The sequence below is a fragment of the Populus nigra genome, chromosome 5 (assembly GCF_951802175.1).
Source record: "Populus nigra chromosome 5, ddPopNigr1.1, whole genome shotgun sequence".
NCBI classification, from domain to species: domain Eukaryota; kingdom Viridiplantae; phylum Streptophyta; class Magnoliopsida; order Malpighiales; family Salicaceae; genus Populus; species Populus nigra.
The window spans coordinates 17,626,783-17,648,493 of NC_084856.1; the positions used below are offsets into that span (position 1 = coordinate 17,626,783).

The 21,711-nt window shown below is 35.6% G+C and overlaps 3 protein-coding genes across 4 annotated transcripts; 1 reads left to right on the forward strand and 2 right to left on the reverse strand.

Annotated features, from left to right (window-relative positions):
• Nucleotides 1-3,660: 3,660 nt before the first annotated feature.
• On the reverse strand, nt 3,661-7,140 carry LOC133693435 (probable RNA helicase SDE3). 2 transcript variants are annotated; one of them, XM_062114658.1, is made up of 5 exons: nt 6,981-7,140; nt 6,756-6,823; nt 5,544-6,660; nt 4,921-5,142; nt 3,661-4,772 (listed from the first exon to the last, which is right to left on the reverse strand). In XM_062114658.1, the coding sequence occupies exons 3-5, from the start codon at nt 6,648-6,650 to the stop codon at nt 3,786-3,788; spliced, it is 2,316 nt and encodes a 771-aa protein (XP_061970642.1). In that variant the 5' UTR covers nt 6,651-6,660; nt 6,756-6,823; nt 6,981-7,140; the 3' UTR covers nt 3,661-3,785. The 2 variants fall into 2 exon arrangements, with proteins under 2 accessions (XP_061970642.1, XP_061970641.1); XM_062114657.1 differs by having other exon boundaries at nt 5,544-6,663; nt 6,981-7,139.
• Nucleotides 7,141-11,719: 4,579 nt separating this feature from the next.
• LOC133693525 (dihydroorotate dehydrogenase (quinone), mitochondrial) lies at nt 11,720-17,037 on the reverse strand. Its single transcript, XM_062114750.1, has 11 exons — nt 16,648-17,037; nt 15,882-15,964; nt 15,219-15,542; nt 14,755-15,010; nt 14,433-14,513; nt 14,235-14,342; nt 14,120-14,149; nt 13,142-13,279; nt 12,609-12,646; nt 12,420-12,519; nt 11,720-12,150 (listed from the first exon to the last, which is right to left on the reverse strand). Exons 1-11 carry the CDS (start codon nt 16,786-16,788, stop codon nt 12,076-12,078), a joined length of 1,374 nt encoding a protein of 457 aa, XP_061970734.1. The 5' UTR covers nt 16,789-17,037; the 3' UTR covers nt 11,720-12,075.
• An 840-nt stretch (nt 17,038-17,877) lies between these two features.
• On the forward strand, nt 17,878-21,645 carry LOC133694841 (superoxide dismutase [Fe] 3, chloroplastic). Its single transcript, XM_062116543.1, has 9 exons — nt 17,878-17,999; nt 18,503-18,725; nt 18,832-18,921; nt 19,093-19,284; nt 19,880-20,051; nt 20,762-20,835; nt 20,923-20,949; nt 21,037-21,060; nt 21,141-21,645. Exons 1-9 carry the CDS (start codon nt 17,878-17,880, stop codon nt 21,264-21,266), a joined length of 1,050 nt encoding a protein of 349 aa, XP_061972527.1. The 3' UTR covers nt 21,267-21,645.
• Nucleotides 21,646-21,711: the final 66 nt, after the last annotated feature.

Below are 21,711 nucleotides of genomic sequence, written 5' to 3' on the forward strand. Positions count from 1 at the left end.
GTAAGATTAATTTAAATGAAATATATCGTTAAATTCAGTTGTTGTTAATATATCTTTTTCCATTATAGGCTGCGTCTCTTGGACGTGAGCCGAGCCCGATGGAGCTGTTTGTGGAGACGCACGTGCGGAGTCAAGACCGCCAGAAGGGGGCGCAACAGTTTGTTGATAATCGTGCTCAGCATTTCGTGGTATGTTTGTTCAACCATTTTATTTTGTAAGTTATTATGTTTATTGTATTGAATATGATGATTACTTTTTATTTTATTTTCAGGAGACCTATAATAATCGGTTGAGGGAGAGATACGGGGGCGATACTTTGACCCATCCAGAATTCGATCCGGATTTATGGATGGAGGTTGGCTCGTCAGGTGGACCCGATAAAAATCGGGTTTACGGGCTCTCCAACACTACAGCCGACAACTTGCGGTCGACCCGTAGTGTTTCAACCGTTGGGAGCTTCCAATCAATATCGAGCTCCTAATCTAAGGAGTTCGTGGCCTTGCAGCGACACACGACTTAGCTTACCGAGAAATACGATAACCTAAAAGCGGAGTACGCACAAATCAAAGCGTCTCATGCACAACAAAGAGCGGAACAAAGAGCGGAGAGCGGAGTCTGAGCAACTCAAAGCGTCTCAAGCACAACAAAAAACGGAGTATGAAGCGGCTCATGAACAACAAAAAGCGGCTTATGAACAGTTTCGTGAAATGATTATGAACATGGCAAATAGTGGAACATGTGCGCCTAATCTTTTTTGGCCGTATAACTACTAGCCTCCTCTAGGATCTCCTCCTCCTCCTCCAGCTCCACCTTTATATTAATTTGTAATCAACATTATTGACCTTTAAAACTTCATTTAATATTTTTCTTGAAACATATTCAGTTTGTAATGAATATTATTTAACTTTGTTTTTTTTTATGTTTAATATAAATTTTATTTGCACAATTAGTTTGTATTACAATTAATTTATATAGTTTTATATTATATATCCTAAATAATTTTTTAAAAACAAATTAAGAAAAAAACAATTACCAAGGATTTTCCCGACGGATGAATTTGGTCGGTATTTTAAACACTCACCGACGGAATTAATCTGTCGGCATTTAACAGTAGCTTCCACCAGTACCGACGAATTTACAGACAGACAGATTCGGTCGGTATTTCATACACTCATTGACGTAGTGCCCAACGGATAGTGTCCGTCGGTAAATTACAATATCACCGACGGAATAAAAATCCGTCGGTATATTTCAAGCGGGAATCTTTTTTTTTTGCGCGCAAATTCTGTTTGTAAAACCATTGGCAAATGGTTTTTTTATTATTCCAACCGATATAGCGATGGAAGGGGGAATCACCGACTAAGGTAAAGCCGACGGACGTAATCCGTCGGTGATGATGTCGGTAAAAAAATCACCGACGAACTTCTAATCACACACCGACAGAATTGGTCCGTCGGTAAAACTGTGAAATCTTGTAGTGCTTGTTGATGGGTGAAGAGAAAGCACTCTACACCAATAATGGCAAGAGTAATTAGTGGTATACTTGTAAGGATCCTGTTGAAGGGTAAAGAGAAAGCACTCAACACCAATAATGGCAAGAGTAATTAGTGGTATACTTGTAAGGATAGAATCCATAGTTGGGACATCCAAGAACAAGAAAGGAAGGCTTTCATTAATGATGAGCTTCAAAGAATTATGGCAATGACAGAAGATTTGAAGACATGTTATAAATGTGAGAATAGTGGTCATTTGAGGAGAGATTGTTGGTTCAAAAAACCTACAAAAAACAATGCTGCTATTGGTGGTCATATGATGAGAGATTGTTGGTTCAAAAAGCCTTAAAAAAAAACAATGATACTATTTCGAGTTTAGAAAGGCAAATTGAAGATGAATCGAATGTTGAAGCATCATTTATCATAAAAGATGAAGAATTAGCAATGACAACGATAATTAAAGATCAAATCAATTATGAAAGTGATTAAATCTTAGACTTTGGGTGTTCTACTTGCATGATATATGATAAACAAAAGTCACAACATTTGACAAGGTACAAAAAAAGTTATGTGGGGGTGACAGCTAATAACTCAAAACTACAAATAACTCATATATTGGTAAGATGACAATTACACCTCACTATAACTCTAATGAGATATATCTTCAAGATATTTATCATGTCTTAGGTATGAAGAAAGATTTGTTGTTTGTAACACAATTAATATCAATAGACCATTATATCTTGTTTGGTCCATATCATGGTAAAATATATTAGGATTGTGACTATGAACAAGATTGTGATTGTTATCTTGATCATGATAGGGAGCCACATTAATAAATAGAATTATTTTTTATTGACCCTCGGGAAGAGGAGGTTTCATTACAAGTTCAAAATTCAAAAGGTCTTTTGCTTCAATACAAAGAAAAAGTCCATGAATAAAATAAGAAAAACTTATTGTTTTTGATGACTTAGTGTGTAAGCTTGAGGAGTTTGTAATATCTATCACAAAGCTTTTTGTATGTAATGAAGTCATCTCATAAAGTTATAGAATAAAGTAGCAATGAGTTTAATTCAAATGAAGAAGATAATTCTGAATCTCCGGTGTCTTTGGAGAATTGTTCAAAAAATATACAAGAAAAAAAACTGGATGCAAAGCAAAAACAATCATCTTTAAAGATGAATGTTGTTGTTCTAGTTGGAAATTTTGTTCAGAAAAGTAATTTTTTTAGGAGAAGAGTTTTTGTTGTTGGAGATTTTCCTCCATTGTGTGGATCCAATTATTCATCTCTTAAGAAGGAAGAAGTTGCTATGCAAAAAAGTGTTCAAGTTAAGAGAAGTCTAAAGAAAATTTAATGAATAATAATGTTAAGAGTAAAAGCTCTAAGAGAAAGATTTTAAATATGTATTGTGTCATCATTGTTAAAGAGTAGGACTAAAGGCTCTGGTTAATAACATTAGATGTAAGATATAATAATTAAAGACCTGTAAGCATGTTAGTAAAGCTATGAATCTAATTAAGGTGCAGAAACAAGAACATGATTTGGAAAAATAGAATTAATGTTGAGTAAAATGTTAAATTATCTTTTTCAATGTCAAAAAAATCCATGTTTGGTAATTGATAGAATAAGAGCGGGATGTCATAAAGAGAGAAAAGAAAAAATCATGATGCCAACTGATATTAAGAAGAAATGTTAAAATTCAATATTAATTAAGAGTTTGTGATTTATAAAATTTAGAGTTTGTAAGAGTTTTAATATTATTAAAACTCTGCAATATTAAGATTAATATTTATTAGAAAGTTTTAGTGTAATTAAGGGATAGTTAATTGATTAGTTTTTTTTTTTAAAGAGTATTTGAGAATATGATGACGATTATTTTTCAAAGTACATTTTACTTGAAATATATTAAAATATATTTTTTTAAAAAATAATTATTTTTAATATTAATATTTTAAAACAATCCAAAAACCATTAACAATTATGCATAATGATAAGAAAAACAATAGCTGTTGTGTTTCTCTTTGAGCAAAATCTACGCGAGTTTTGTTCTCCATTATATACCTACGCGACATCGTAGCTCAGCAGCAAGATGTCCGAGAAAGGTTTAATCTTATATTGTCAGTGAGGCAGATGAAGACCGATCAATAACCCACAGAACATGCAAAATGCAGAACCAAAACCCAAAATTGTATCAATTTTCAACTTGCAGCATAATTCTTCATGCATTTAACACATATACAAAGAACGAATGACTCAAGGGTATTATGATGTTGCAGTTATGGAAGAACAGCTTAGTCATACGATACTGATTCATGGGCATAGCTATAAGAATCAACTGATTTACTCTCGGGATCAACCAGCTGCTTGATAAACTTAGGATGTGAATTCCAGTATGGCTTGCTATCACGAAGTCTTTCGAAGTAGGATGTCATTAGCCCATTCTCCCTTGCAATATTGGAACGAACCCAGCCTGAATGGTTTCCTGGAGCACCAGTAACTATCACTGCTGTATTCTCACTAGCCAAATTAGCCAAAGCCACCATTGCTTCTGGCTCAGTAGCTGATGAAGCATTCACCAAAAAAATATGGCTAAAATGGCCAGCAACTATCCCTTCATTATGCAGCCGAAAGCTACTTACAAAAGTAGACAAGATTACTCTAAATTTCCTTAGTTCCCGAATAGATGGACAAGTAAAACAATCCCTTTTGTACACACACGATGTTAGGATGTCAATAGGCACCCCATCTATCTCCCGGAAAGCAGCATTTGCTCGAAACATATCCGACTCTGGAATATCAATTTTTAAGCTTTGCATCAGAACATCACATGTTCTGTTAATGGGTGCACATATAAGAATCCGATGCTTTGATGAACTTTGATAAATTTGGAGTACTGCTTCCTGGACCACCAATCCAATCCTTGATAGTTGTTTTGAATACTCTTTCGAACAAAGTGGACCTTCAACAAGATAAGGTGGTGGTCCTCGAAAGCTCAAAATCTCGTGAACAGCAGATCTTTGATACGCATCAAGTTTATGATTGATAAAATGGAGAGGTGTAGAGGTTGGGATACTCTTTCTGTGGACAAAATCAGGGAAAAGGAAATTTTTAAATGAAGGATCTGAAGCGGCTTCTATCGCTTGGTGAGCCCTTTTCAAACAAACTCTGTTAAATGAGAAGCTAACATCATATTCACAGGTTGAATGGTGCTGCAAATGAAAATCTTCGCCAAATTCAACCAGTACAATAGTGCTCCTCACCACGCGATAGATAACACCCTGGTGTGCATTTGCAAACATTAACAATGTTGTTAAGATGACAATACACTAAATGAAGTTCAAGCTGCACGAATCCACATCTACTCCATCCACATAGTAAAATGACATATTACGCAGCACATAATGCTTGAAAGTTGAGGAGGCTAACCTGATATGGCTCGGTTTTTTGACCTGAAGGTCGTGCAAAGGCAAAGTCTCTGGACAAAAGAAATGGCCGCTTCTCACGACATGAGTCAATCTCAAATTCTACAAAGGTTTTATTATCCTTTTCATGACTTTCACCGAAGTATTCATTCCTGCCACGCTTCTTAATGATTGCTGCATCTTTCAACTTGAGAGTAATATTCTTCAATTTAAATTTACTCCATTTCTGATTCAAACAAGGCATACATTTATCCAAATCTCAGTGCACAAACAAGAACATTATACTCTATATACAGAATGAAACAAGTAAGAACTTAAAAACTCTCCATACAGCACCTTAGGAAGCCCTTCATTTTGCCTCTTTTAACCCTAATGTGACTCATTAAATTTAATCTGTCCAACCACTAATACGCTAGCTCTTGTAATTATAGCTATGAAAAAAGTTTGGTCAGCCTTCCCTCGTATTTCAGTTTGTAGATTACTTCAAACAAAATGTCACTCTCAATGATCATCATGAACATCATTTGCAATGTAGAGGCAAAAAGTTTCCATAACAAGCTTTTTAGGTGTAGATCGTGCTCATATCCTTCTAATGTGTACATCAGAAGGGATGCATTTTTTCATTACCTCAATGTAGAAGTCCTCGGCATACAGAAGGGCAGCAAAATAATCCTTGTATGTGGAAGGAGACAACATTTCATTAAGAACTTCAGGCACTATGTCTCTCTTGATCAAGTCCTCAATATCCTTGGGAACCGCGTAAATAGGTGACATAACCTTTTGAACCAACGAGTAGCTGCCTTTTGTCTGCTCATTAATTAAATTTGGGGAAGCCAGAGATAGAGTTGGTTTGAAGGATGGAGGCTGCTTAGAGGATGATGAAGATGGTCCTGGCCGTGAAGATGGGGATGCTTTAGATGAAGATGGAGAGGGTTTAGAAGATGATGCTGGGGGTTTAAGAAATGATGGGAGTGGTTTAGGAGATGGAGATGGATGGAAAGCGGGATTAGGATCTTGATGGGATGATTTTGATGAAGAAGTTGAAGGTGGAGGTGGAAATGGAGATGATTTGAATGACAATGTTGTAGCTTGAGGTGATGGTTTCGATGAAGTTGTTGAAGGTACTGATGGAAATGGAGAGGGTCTAGAAAGAACTGTTGCCGGTACACGTGAAGATTGAGATTGATTAGAAGATGAAGTTGGCGGTTTAAGAAATGATGGGAGTGGTTTAGGAGATGGAGATGGATGGAAAGCAGGAATAGGATCTTGATGGGATGATTTTGATGAAGAAGTTGAAGTTGGAGGTGGTAATAGAGATGATTTGAATGACAATGTTGTCGCTTGAGGTGATGGTTTCGATGCAGTTGTTGAAGGTACTGGTTGAAATGGAGAGGGTCTAGAAAGAACTGTTGCCGGTGCACGTGAAGATTGAGATTGATTAGAAGATGATGCTGGGGGTTCAGGCCATGGAGGTGCCGAAGGGGGGAACAATTTTGATGAAGATTGAGTTAATGCAGAGGGAGATGCAGGTAGATCATCGGAATATATGGGTGCATGTGGGCGACTATAGAAACTCTGAAATCCATCATTGATTCTTTCCACAGACCTAAAGCAACTTGATCCAACATCTGATGAATTATTTATTGACCTTGAACCTAATACAACATAGGGATCTTCTTCACGTTCTTGTACACAACAAAGTACACACTTAAGGAATTCAAGACACCCAGACATGCTGATTGACCTTCTGCAACAAAAACACGCCCAAAAGTAACAAATACCTCAACTTATTGTTCGGTTCCCAAGAAAATAACAGCATAAGTTTAGGTCAGGGATTACCTTCTCTATGACTTATGTTCCTGCAGTATTGTGGGAGTGATTCCACCAGAAAAATGGAGAACTGGGATCTTTAATTAATAGGTCACAAAATAAAAGATTGATCAAACACAAATTTCTAGATTGAATATAGATGACAAGCAAATGAAAAGGATCAAGAAAGCTTTGTCGGTGAGCCCAAAATAATAAAAAGAAAAGCAATGAAAGAAGAAGAAAGGAGTTGCTTACCTAAGGATCTTAAACTCAACACTGGAGCTGCTTGAGTGCCTTTTTTTTATAGTGGTACTGGAGCTGCTTCTGATGTTTTAAGTTGAAAAAAGCAGGAAAACTTAACAATGCGGTAATGATTCATGTCCTAGTCTTCAACACCTCTTTCGTTATGGGAAATATTTCTTTTCTCTTCTCCTTTCTCGTGTTTCTTTTTTAGCATATATTTTCAACCTCCTTTTTCTGTATCTGTATAGTCACCATGTCAGCAAGATTGACGCACCTGGCGCGATCCCATTTGAAGTGGCGAAAGGTTAGGCTGGCACTTGAGAGGGAGGGAAGAACATTTATTTAAAAGCAAAGCCCCGCTGGCCAAGACGAAGACTTTAGTGTTAAGAAATCTATTACCAAAGAAACCTAGGACTGGAGCAGGAAACTGACAGAGTAGCTTTTTGTCTGATTATTAAAATGGGTTAATGGTGTATTGATCCATCTATTCCTAACTTTGTCTCTATTTGGTCCTCTTTCTTTTATTTGCTTCAATTTCATCCTTCTATTTAATCTGCTCTTTATTTTATTAACATTCGGTCCTTCGTCAATGACAACGCAGAATCATGCCCTTAAGGGCAACATATGACATCAATTGACCTGCAAAATTCCAAGCATATAAGAGTTTAAGTTGTTACGATAGTAGCTTACTGTTGTAATGAAAGAGCAGCTTAGATATAGGAGAATGGTGCAAAGCTGCAAGTATCATCTGATTTACAACAGATCTAAACTGCTGTGTGGCTTGCTCTCGTGAATTCTTTATTAAAAGTAGGATATCTTCAGTCCGTTCTTCCTCACAATATCAGACTGGCCCAGCCTGAATAGTCTCTTGGGGCACCAGCAACTATCACTACTGTCTTCTCACCAGCCAAGTTAGTCAGAGCCACCGTTGCTTCTGGCTCAGTCGCTGATGAGGCTTCTACCAAGAAAATATGAGTAAAGTGACCAGCAGGTTTTTCTTTCGTTAAGCAGTCGTAAGCTACTGACGAAAGTAGACAACATGACTCTGAATTTCCGGAGTTCTTGAAGCGACGGACAAAACATTAACAAAAACTTAAAAGATTTGGAGAGTCCCGTGACCCTTCGTTTTTTTTAGATATTTAATTTTTTAAACGTTTATTTTTTCCCAATTACATCCTTGTGATGAAATGAGATTTTTTACTTATAATTTATTTTGAATAAATTTTTATAAGTTTCTTAAGGTACAAGAAATATATTACCATTAAACTAATGTTTGATTTGACGAGACAAATCATATTTTATTTATAAAAAAGCAATCATGCAACTTTCTTTTTTGTTGTGTTATCAACCCTTTTCTAAAAACAATTAACTTTTTTTTTTTTCAAAACATCATTTTCTTTATATAAGAAATGTTTGGTTAGCCAAAAAATCTCATAATGTCAATGAGTTATAGTAATGATACCCCCTGCGCACGCGCACAAACATGCCAAAAAAAATAGAAATAGTTCCCTTTATTTTTTTTAATTCTCTTGATCTTCACTTTTTAAAGTTATTTCAGGGTGTTTTGGGGGGATGAGTTTATCGAGGTTCTTATAATATTTTAAGATATTTTTAAAATGAAAACAAGTCTAAAGTAGAATTTTAGGTCCGCAAACTTGGACTCTAATATTTTTAATTATAAGAATTTATTGTAAACTAGTGAATTAAATGATAAGATAATAATCACAACAAGAGACCTGCACATTAGAAAAAAATTAGAGAAAATAAAAAGTCAAGCTCACTAGCTAGGCCTATTGTGTTATCAACTTTGAATTGTAATTATATGATGGTTTAACCGGAGTTAAATCAAATAAATTCAAGATTTTGTCATATCAATATTTTTTAAAAAATATTTTATCTTGAAATTTTTATTATGTTATCCTAAAGTTTTACCAATTGTTTAAGTTGTTTATAAACTCGCTGAGTTGATCATGCCATCTAATTAATATCTTAATTTGTGTTTATTTCCCATCTTCACAGCTTGGTTTATAGTGTTTATAGTTAACGTTAACAAATAACAAATAAACTATTTGCATACATGATACTCCATCTATTTTATTTAAACTAACAAATCAAATTTTGAATTCATAATTATTATTTTAAATTTTATAAGAAGCTGCTTCGATTGCTTGGTGAGCCTTTTTAATACAAACTGTGCTAAATGGGAAGCTGATATCATATGCACGGGTGGGATAACGCTGCAGAAGAAAATCTCCACCAAATTCAACCACTAAGCGAGTGCTCCACAGCGATGGATAATATACCCTGCTGTGAAAGTGAAAATGTGAGATACACACACACACACACACACAAATCGACCGAATTTCACGAAGAAGTTCACGAACCAGTACTTTGATTGTCTACCGCATTAGGGCTCGATGTTTCAGGAGGCTAAAACCTGGTATGGCTCGGTTTTTCGAACAGAAGAAATGGCCTCTTCTTACGAGATGAGTCAATCTCAACAGCTACAAAGGTTTTGTCATCTTCCTTGCTCTTAACTCTCTTTGAAGCAAGGGTTCCTGCCTGACTTCTTATTAACTGCTGCATTTTCCAGCTCCAGATTAATATGCTCTGATTTAAACTCACTCCATTTCTGATACAATCAAATTGTACGTTTGTTTTAACCTCGAGCAGGAAGGAAGTTGCAACTTTTTATTCAATCACAACAGGGAGATAAAAAGAGACGTTAGAAACTCTTCATTCATTCAACATCTCAGAAAAAACCTTCATTTTGCCTCTTGTTTCTCCTCATGTGTTAACATGTGAAGTAAAACACAAAGCAGACACAGAGTTAGTGCCGAAGCTTGAGGGGATGGTTTTGACGAAGCCGTTGAAGATGAAGAGGAAAGGGTGATGGTTTAGATGATGATATTGTAGGTATAGATAGCAATTCCAGGCCTTGAAGGCACTGGAATTGAAAGCCTCCCAAATACCCTGTCCCAAGACCAAACATATCGTGTTCCAACATTTGATGAATTACTTGACCCTGAACCTGAAAACAGCCCGTGTGAAGCTTCATCGTCATGACCACCTTCATGTTCATCACCACAACAACAAAGTGCAAACCTCAAGATTTCATGAAAAACAAATATATTTTGATCCACTTTTTCTAAAGTTTTTTCATAAAAGAAAGAAAGAAAGAAAAGAACACAAAAATTTAGTGAGCAAAGTGGATGAAAGAAGAAGAAACAAGGACTGAAGTGTAAAAAGAAAAAAAAGAAGGAAGGCACGATGTTGTGGGGTGAGTAGGAAGGCATTGGGAGTGGGATGAGTAGGAAACCATGATACGAAAAAGTTAAAAGGGAGAAACTCGAGCGGCCATGGTTGGCGGGGGCGGGGAGGGGGGGGGGGGTGTGGAAGAAAAAAGCAACAGACAACATTGCCCAACTTTTTACCTGAACTTCCTGATAACTTGAGATAACCTCAGAATAATTTCACAAAAAACCTCCTTCATATGAACCTTGAACAGACCTGAAGACACAGTAGCTGCTGCAATAAGCTTCTCCAGGACAGAATCTGTGCAACAGCTCTTCACTCCCATGAATCACGACTTTCCACTATTCTAAAAAATTCCAAGATTTTCCCAAGGTTTCTTCACATCTATTCCAACATCCCAAACAAATTCCATCCCAAAATTCCTTAACAACAGGCTTGAACAGATGTGAAAACAGAAGCTCGGGCTGCAGACCGTCTCCAGGGAGACAGCAGCACACCTTCGGTTTTCCAATTCCGAAATTTGCCCAAACCTACTCTAAAGACTACCAGATTTTACAAGAATCTCTCAAACACATCCACAGTCATCTCAGTCAACACAGAAGCCCTTGAATTAGCATCAACACAGAAGCCTTGATAGTGAATGTTCCTGGTGACTGCAACAGTATCTCTTTTTTTGCCAACTCCAAAACCAGTCCAAACGATATCTAAATATCACCAAATTTGGACCAAAGGTACATCATTCACACTCAATACATAGTAGCAAACCTATTCCCATTTGGATGCAGGAAAGAAGCTCAAACAGGAGCTGACGCGACGCAACTGCTTCTTCAAATTTCCAGCAACTTTCGGCCCTCCTTACAGCCTCCCTGGAAGGTTGATTTCAATCCCAAATAAATTTTTGAATATATTAATGAATCTTTGAGATAATGGGTTGATTATTAGTGTTGATTTCCAATACCGTACAAAAATTAACTTTTAACTTAATTTTTTTATTCAATGATAAAGATTATTTTTAAACTAGTTTATGTCACTTGAGACTAAACTCCATTTTAAGTGGTCAATCACACTAAAGCACTCCCACATCAACCCAATCCATTAAGAAGAATTCAATAAAAAAATTTAAGCGCTAGCTTCAAGGTTTGAACCCAAATTCATAAAAGAAAGCATGTCTTCAATCACCACATTATAATTCAAAAGTTATTTTCATAAATAATTTACAATAAAAATGATTTTAAATAAATAAAAAAATACATGATAAAAACATTCAAAGCAAGTTTCTTAAAAAAAAAAAAATATGGTATAAATTAAAATTTCTAAGTTAAAAGTTAAGGAATTCTAACTTCTAATTTAATCAAAAGTTAAAAAACAATTTAAAAAAATTATATCAAATGTAACTTAATCTTCATATATATGCATATATAAGAAACTACATGAATATCTTTACCATAAAATCGATGCATAAATAACTCAACTCGTCTTGAAATCTGGCAAGTGCATTGGACCAGTTGGCGATTGGCTCGCACATCTTAAAATTTATATTAGAAAAAAGTGTATTCTGTACGATAGCAAAACTCACAACCCTCTTTCCTGGAATTTCTATTTCCCTCCAAACTTGTTCTTATTGTACAGAAAACATCAGAAAAAGGGACTGGAGATTTTGCAGGGGGGAACTGAGATAAAACAAAACTGTAGCGACCACTTAATAGAGTAAAGATTGCTCAACAAACGAAATATATATAGAGCTGAGATCTCCATATGTTTTATGTTCGTTCTTTCCATTTGTTTCTGTTATGGTGTATTGCCTGCATGCTGCGACAGTCTTCTCTCTCATTGTTGAAAAACCTGGGATACACTACCTATAATCTGCACCAACTGCCTCCGAGATGGACTTGAAACCATCCCTTTCTAAGCACTCGGCCAGCTCAGCCTGCAAGAAGGCCCGGCTATTATATTGCATTTGGAAACAATTTGTAACAATTTCCTATGTTATAATTATTACTCTTGTATTTCTGATTCATTAATCATAAATGCAACCATCTCCCAAAAGGATGCTTTGCTATGAACATAAGCTCTATGCAAAAGTCATTCAGAATCCAAGAGAGAGAAAAAAACTCATTTTCTATAAAATAGAGAACATTTTATTTTCTAGATGTTGCCTTCAGGCGCCGACAATGCAGAAACAGATTGCAACGTTACCTTTATTCGAGGAATTAGGGCAGGTCCGCCGTAGGCAAATCCTGTATAAAGCTGAACAAGAGTTGCTCCAGCTCTTACTTTTTTGTATGCATCCTCACCACTGAGTTGACAGCAAGTAATTTAAGTTCAGATAAGCAGTCATCATGTTAATGACAGTAACGAATTTAAGATGCATTCTTTAGATTTTACCTGAAAACACCCCCACAGCCTATCAAAGGAATCTTTCCCTGGAATGAGACAAAATATGCACGCTCAACAAATAACCCGTGACAATATGAACTAACAGCAAAAAGGAACTAATACATGATTCAGCCAAACAGTGTAAGATAGCATGTTTTACAGAAAATATAACCATGTTATTCAATTATCAGGGAAAATAACTATAAAATGGTTATACATAAAATCCAATAGTACAACGGACAGCAGAATAAAAAAGGGTTTTACTAGATAACATGAAACGAGGGGGGGAAAGCAATCATGGGAAAACAAAGCATCTGACCATGGGGTAAATTAGGGTGTCTATAGAGGATTGTCTATTAAAAAGGAAGAAAATGAGCCGGATTACATTGGAAATTATGATACAATACAAAGCATATGATAATTGGACCTTTTCTTTTAGAACTACCATTTTGAACCTGGCAGCGCGGCAATTGAGAGCTATGGAGAACGCTGAGGATGCGTTTGAATTTAATTTAAAATTATCATAAGAACAGCCAACATACCCTTGTCAAAATAAACATCTCCTTTAAGATATTGGTAGACAGATTGAGGAGAGGTTTCCCACTCAAGCCACCAGTTTCCTCGGCCACTGGGGATTTCTTTACAGAATCTGGTCTTGATATGGTTGTATTTGATATAATCTATCCCAAGAGAAGCTAAAATCAGCATGGATTAGAGAGTAACATGACTGTGTGGACATAATACCCTTATTCTGCATTGAGTTGTGTGTGTGTGTGTGTGTGTGTGTGTAGGCATACATCATTATTGCAACTTCATCCACAAAATAATATTACTGCTATTATTGGACAACATGAAAGCATCATCTTCTTCTCTACAAAAACCAAATTAAAAAAAATACGACTGATTGGAGAAATATATTTTAAATTTACTCCAATCATTAAACCAAGAATATGATAAAAAAATAATAATAATAACTAACAGGCTATTATATTTTGTTCGTTTTTAGGCTGCACTTGCAACTATAAGTAGACAGATTGTTTAGTTTTAGTTATGAGAAGTTTTCAATATAGATATCGTAATGTGATGTGATCTAATTGCATGGTATCAACTTCCGCAACTACAATTAATCCCTCCATTACCTTCAAGCCTAACCACAACAGGAATATAAAAGGAACATATCCAGGTGAAAAATCACATTCCACCACATAGTAAATGGGTTGGAGCCAGGGATATTGCTAATACCAAGGACACGCACTAGAGTCATGCATTACAGTAGAACATGTGATGTCCATAGGTATTTAATTAAATTAAAACAATTGGAACCACTAAATTACTGTTTCATGCAAGTAACCCAGGGACTACACCATCCACCATATCTGTAACCAGGTCATAAATTAATTTTAAAAAATTAATCAGAAAAGCTTCATTCATCTGACAAGTAACCAAAGTTCTGAACACCAAAACATGAATGTCCTGCTAAAAGTGAAGCAGATGGAGTTCTTGACGGGAATAAAACATACCAGACCATCCAAGCGGAGTGCAAGAGCAACCTACACAAAATCACAAACAGGGAACTATAAGAGTGATGCATGTGGAAGTGGAGAACAGAGATGAAAAATAGGAGCGGTTACACACTGCTGCAATGTCTTCAAGGTCTTCCTTTGACAAGTCAGGTGCAATTTTCACAAGCAATGGAGGAGGACCCTCCTCACCCCATTGCATTTCATCACGAGCAGCTTGGACCTAAATGAAAAGCCAAAAAAAGAAAGAAAAAGTTTAACTCAGCATCACACAATTTCAAGAGAAGTGCAAGTCAGGCATAAGCATCCACACCTTCTTAACAAGGTCCTTCAACTGCTTTCTTCCCTGAAGCATACGCAATCCAGGAGTATTGGGTGATGACACATTAATTACCTATACAAGACAAAGGAACACCAAATCACATTAAACAGAATTCAATTCCTCTTAGCCTGTCATGTGTTTGACTAGATAAAAGAGTCATGCTATTGGCACTCCATCTTTCATTTCCACAGTATACATACAAGTGTGAGGAAAATAAAGCTAGATGGAGCGTCAATAGACCACCCTAGTAAATTGTGCCAATAACATATACAAGAAACAGAAGAAAAAAGAATGAAAAGAAAGAAAGTTCTACCAAGTAATCAGAATATTGGGATAATGAATGAACCCCTTGTACATAATCTGCAGCAGCATCTTCACTTGTTTTGTTCTTCCCCAGATTGACCCCGAGAATGCCAGGGCCAGCTTTGCCTCCGTGTTTGACATCATTGTTCGAGGTAGATGAAGCGCTTGAAGTTTCATCCAACTTCCGTTTCCCATGTTGTGCACCCAATCGCTTTGCAACAGCTACAATGCCTTCACTATTAAATCCACAACGATTGATAATTGCACTGGCACAAACACGAAGCAATCATATAAATCAGTGTTGAAGCACTTCTCAAGAAACCAATGTAAAATCATACAAAACACATTTTTGAAGTCCATGATATAAAAAAGGGGTCTGTTTCCCATTCCCAAGCATTAAAGACTCAAACTTTCACTAATACAAGCATCTTCTACCACTACTATAAGAGCAGGAAAGAATAACTGTATTCTCACCCTTCCTGGCGCAATCTAAAAATTCGTGGCTTTGGATTACCCTCTTGTGGAACAGGGGTAACAGAGCCAACTTCTACAAAGCCAAAACCTAACCCGAGCAAGCCATCAATAGCCTCAGCATTTTTATCAAAGCCAGCAGCTAGACCAATAGGGTTGGAGAATTTCCTTCCCCAAACTTCCAGTCCTAAAACTGATGGATCAGGCCTCTTCTCCCTCGGAACCCAACCACGAGCAGCAGCTGAGACAGCAAGCTTATGAGCAAACTCAGCATCTAGAAGAGCAAAAAATGGATTCACGAGTTTCGTTGCATTGAATAGCCAACCGCTGCAATAATATTCTATGCAGAATAAGTTGAAATCCTAGAATAAACACAAGTATACAGGGGTAAATTCAAAATTGAACTCGTACTATAAGTGATTCATGAGATTGTCTAATCATCTAAATTTATCCAAAGCTATAAAAGCATTAAAGAATTTAAACAAAGTGTAATTATCAGAATGTATCATGATATGTATCCAAATTCTTTCACCACATGAACCTGTCATTCTTGTTCATGGCACATTTATGTTTACATCATTAATCTGGAATCAGTGTACCAATATGCATGTAACAAGTTCAAATGTGGATTAAGAAAATGTCTTGTCAGAGTTTCAAATGAAGTACCAGAAAGTTGCTTCATCCACTGTACTAACATAAGCTCCTCCAGCTATAACCAGTCCTATGGTCGCACCTGTTAACAACCTCCCCTATAGTGGAAAACAAAAGGAGATTTACACTTCAGAATCGGACAGAAACATTTCTGTTCATGAATCTCACTGGAGCTCAATAGGAAATTTGTGCAATATGAACAACAAAAAACAGGCGCCAAAAGCCACACTAATATTCGTTACTGCATGCTAAAGCAGCATACTAAAGAGACTTATAACATCAACAAAAATGGAAAATTGGCAAAAGGAATGGATTTACGCAAAAGGTTTGCGGGGAAAACAAACAGAACAACAAGCATTAATTCATTCAATAAACAAGAACTTATTAATATCACAAAAAATCGGTGTGTCCAATGGCACTTTATCCTCGAGTATCACAACATCAATCACTGCAGCATATTGAAACGGTAATTTAACAACTAAAAAGCCTCCTGCTTTGAGTCTTGCAGCATAAAACCATAACAGAATATGAAAAAAATGAAACTATAATCTCAAAACAAAACCTCAACTTAGACCCTAAGAATATCTACATTCACACGTTCATCAATGATTAAAACCCAAAAAAAACAATAAAACAAAAGCTCAACTGAACCAAACCAGTTCTGAAAAACCTTAATACAACCAAAAACACTAAAACAATCCGAAAAGAACCCATTTTTGCTATCAATCGAATCTCTCATACTATAACCAGAAATGTTAAAAAAGATTAAAAAAAAAGTTACCTTCTTTGAGAAATGAGGAATTTTAGGAGCAGTTTCTGATGAAGAAGAAGACGAGAAATGTCTAACACTACTAACAGGAGTTGAAGTAACCCTTCTGAGCAAAAAATCTTTAAGTAACCTTCTTGAAGCCCTTGAAGCCATAAATCGAGAATCACTCACAACTTTGCAAAATTTCTAAAGAATCTTACTTTCTATGAACACCACCAAAAAAGGACAAAAGAAGTTGAATAAAAAAAGAAAGAGAAGGCAAAAGGAGAGAAAAGAAGAGAAGGATTTTGTGGTGTTTTGGTTTTAGAGGTGGAGAAAGTGAGGTTACGAGAGGTTTTAGCAGAGAGAGAGAGAGAGAGGCTGCGTTTTGGTTTGATGGGTGTGGTTTTAAGCATAAACCCTTTTTACTCGCGCTTTTAATAGTGGGGGTGTCCTTCAATATAACAATTTTATTCTTCGTTTTAACCACGAAAATTAATTTTAAACGAAAAATAATGAAAAAATTGGAAGTCTACTTTCCTTTGGCCATAGTATGGAAAAGTCGTCTGTGACAATTCAGCAAACTAAGCTTCATAATATATTCTTACATTTTGTTAATTTAAACTAATCTAATTGAATTATAAGTAATAAAGTCTCTACCTATATGATAAATTTGTCCCAAAATTTGTGTACAATTTAATGGACCAAATGCCGTAAATATAAGATATTTTTTTTTTCATAAGAATTGATTTATCAAATTGACACAAACACAAAGCAACAGGATTAAATTGAATTATTAAATCATAATAAATTATAAAATTTAATTTTTAATTGATTTAATATAATGATAGTGAAATTTAAAAACAAATATAAAAATAATTCGAATTAACTCAGGTTAACTTATTAAGTACAATTATTAAGTCATGAAGCTGAATTAATCTAATAAAAAATATATAAAATAAATTACAAAGTTTAATTTTTAATTGAGTTAATGTTGAATAATAAAATTAAAAATAAATCTAGTTTTTCTTGCGTTGTAATATTATCAAGCTTGGATTTACAAATTACTAAGTTTAATTTGTAAATCCAAGCTTGATAATATTCTGCAGCTCATTAATCAAAGGTGACGTTAAATTTGAGCTCTTGGATGATTCTTTTTAAGGTTTTCAATATGCTTGATAGGCCAGACAAAGCAGCCTGGGGGGGCATGATGTCTGCATTCGTTCATGAAGGCTATGATTGTGAAGCTTATCATCACCCAACATGCTGACAGAAGCTGGTGAGAAACCTGATGAATTCATTCTGGGCAGCATCTTAAACATCTGTGCTGGTACTGTGGCTTATTGTCAAACCAAATCTGTTCATTCACTGATTCTCAGATTGAAGTTTGAAGGACATGCGATCATATCTCAATGATTTATAAAAACTCATCCCACAATAACAAGCAAGTTCTCATCAGTACAGATACTATGACGCAGTTGTTATGGAAGAGAACATAACTGTAGATCATAAATCTCAAATTCATGATTCTCTCCATTAGCATAATCATCAAGTTTCCTGAAAAAGATCATGACCTATGACATGGAAGCTAACCAATCCAATTCTCTTTTTTTTTTATATATGCAAGTAAAATTTGTTTTTAAAATGATTTTTACTTGAAAATATATCAAAATAATATTTTTATTTTTAATGTTTTGATGTAAAATATTAATTTAAAATTAAAATAATTCAAAAAACCATCCTGTAAAGCCCTCTCTCTTTCTCCAGAGTAAGAAAAAAGATAGGGAAATAAATAGGGCAATTTCGTAAATTGAGATCTTTTGACTTAAATGGGCCCTGGGCTACAGTCACCAAAACAATAAATGACCCAAAAGAACCAAACCTAAAGCCATGAAATCTTTTACTCAACCCAGTTCAATCCACCACTTGCATCACTGTACCAAGTAAAAAATTGTTCAAAAACAACAGGGCAAGAAAGAGTGGATTGCACAACAAAGATGGGTTGTTTTAGTTATAATCTTTTCTCTTCTTCTCCATCTTGTCAAGTTCCAGTGACAGGCAGCTTTGCTTGCCAATTCAAGACTCCTCCTTACAAGCAACTCCCTACTTTGGTTTGTTGCTCTGTTCTTGTTTCTTTTCCACTAACTAATTTGTTTTGCTTGTTCTGTGTTCAATTACTTCACTCATGAACGCCCTTTTGGATCTTTGTCTTTTCAGTTTAAGCAGAAAAAGAAACATTTTAATGGGTGCCAAAGAGCTTCAAGAGTTGTCTCTTACTATGCCTTGAAGACCCCTCCTTATAAACTTGTCAGTGATCTTTTTCTCCTTCAACTTGAAGAGTTTCAATTCAAAAGGAACGGTTTTTGCTTATTTTATATGTTTTTTGGAGAAATGGGGATTGAATTACATAAATAAGAACTCTTTTTGGATAAGAAATGGATTGTGTAAATGCTTTTTCTTTTTTTTTTTAACTTTTAGGATGCTTTAGAACCTTATATGAGTAAGAGGACAGTAGAGGTGCATTGGAAAGAACATCACGGTGCCTATGTGGAAGGATTGAATAAAGCATTAGCGAAAAGTGATATACTTTATGGCTATACTCTGGATGACCTTGTCAAGGTGACATATAACAATGGCAACCCTTCGCGTGATTTCAACAATGCTGCCCAGGTAATGTACAAGGTTTTGTAGCATGTTGTCATAAATCTTGAATGATTTATCATTGAAACTGAATTTATCTATACTAGCTTGTGGTTAGAAGAGTCTTCAAAGTATAGGCGGAACTTGTCATTTGAGGTTATTGCCTCTAACCTTTTGAGTTTAATTTCTTGGAAAATTCTGAATGTATTCTAATATTGATTTTCTTATACAAAAGCTTGTGTACAATGTGTTGTTGGTCTTTTTCACAAGAAATTACTGAAACAAGTTCTCCTTTTCCCTTAATTAAGATTTTTTGCAATGTTCATAACATTTAGAATAAAGATTTAATTTTCAGCATCCAGCTGGACTTGTCATTTGTTTTTTATGGATGACGAGTCTTGATCGAAAAATGGGTGCCTTGGTGATTCTTTTTCTACTGTAGCGTTCTGATATAAATTTGCTGCTTATTTGTGGTCATATTTTGATTGGAAGCCTGAACTTGTCTTCTGGCTGATTCTATGCATATGTAGTTTCTTCGGTTCATTTTCAAGCACAATTCTTGTTACCAAAATAAAAGGTTTGCAAGACTCTAATTAAAAGCTAACATCTGATCCTCCAATTGCAGGTCTGGAATCATGATTTTTTTTGGGAATCTATGCAACCAGGAGGAGGAGACATGCCAGAACTTGGCATGCTTGAGCAGATTGAAAAGGATTTTGGTTCCTTTACAAATTTCAGAAACAAGTTTGCAGAAACAGCTCTTACACTATTTGGCTCTGGCTGGGTTTGGCTTGTCTGTATGTCCTTCCTTCAGTTAATTTGCTTTTAAACCTTGAATTGAATCTTTTGGAGTTGTTGATTTAGAATTCACTCATTTTGAAACTGTCTTCAAGATAGAGTAGTTTCATAGTGGTAATAAGAAGGTATTTGGATTTTTATCGAATCAAAAAATTTGTGGTGTACAATTCAACATTTCAGAGATGTTCTGCATTCATGTTTCGACTTGAAACCTTCCATTTCCTTGAAAGGCTACCTGAAGAGGAATTCTGATGATACAAGGGGGTGAGAGGAATGCACCAAAATTGTTCTCTTCTTACTTTACTTCAACATAATTGAATTATTTGCATTTTAGCGTGCAGCAGAGTACTGAATAGTTATTAGTTTGTGAGCAATGTAGCATAAATTTCATTTTGGTTGTCGCCAGGTATTATGCTCCTTTCAGTTCTGAGTATTATTTAGCATATCACATTGCAAAGAAAACCACTTATTGTGTGTGCGTGCGCACATGTGCATCTGCATACACATACATACATGCTTACATATATACATATAAACACACAAAAAAATTGTTTTAGATGTTTGTGTTTGTTCCAGCGAAAGGAGCAGATAGAAAGCAAAACTTGTTCATTTTGCTTATCATTATGATCTTCTTCTTTTTTTGTTTTTTGGCAATCTATTGTTTTACCAACCATTTCCTTTTTTCCCCCTCTGTGTAATTTGTTTGCAGTGAAGAGAGAAGAACCACGTCTGGAAGTAGTTAAAACACTGAATGCAGTTACGCCAATTGTATGGGGTGACATTGTATGTCAATCTCTATGACCTAACATATTTGATTTTCTTATCTTTAATTGCACTAGTCATCTTCTTCTTCTTTTTTTCCTTTCGCAGCCTATCATCAACTTGGATATGTGGGAGGTAAGTTTATAATCTCTCTTTCTAACACACACTGATGGTTCTAACATTTTAAGCTGTTTATAACTCTTTTGTTTGCATGTCTTGCAGCATGCTTACTATCTTGACTACAAGGTATGCACCATCAATTGGCATCCTCTTTCCTCTATCGTGAGTTTTTTTCTTGTATTGATCACGGGGCATTCTTTGAACAGAATGACAAAGAGAATTATGTCAATGCATTTATGGACCACCTTGTATCTTGGAACATGGCCATGGCACGCATGGCCCGTGCAGAGGCATTCGTGAATCTAGGCGAACCCAAAATTCCTATTGCTTAACATTTGACCCAGGAACTATGATTCAGCAGTCTCTGGTGGCTTCCAAGTGACTGGGGGTCAGAGGTGATCCGTTCAGGACATTGAAGAGAGATAACTTCCAAGTGACTGCAGGTCAGAAGCGATTCATTTGAGACATTGAAGGTAGAAATGCAGTCATGTTGGAGTAAAGAGATTAGTTCTCACGTTACATTAGTTCAGTCCTTCATTTTTGTCAACAGATGCCCTGATGTTTTTTTGGGGATTCCCAGGAATCAGATTAGTTACAGAAGATGAGGAAATGTAGTAGTAAACTAATTGGTTCTCCTTTGTCATTGGTAATTATATAAATGACCTTAATGTTGAAATTGAGGACATATTATAATGAATTTGTTCTGACTAATTAGTATGGTTAGCACCAGAAGCACCTTGGCAGCTAACTAGTATGGTTACATTATGGCTTTTGGAA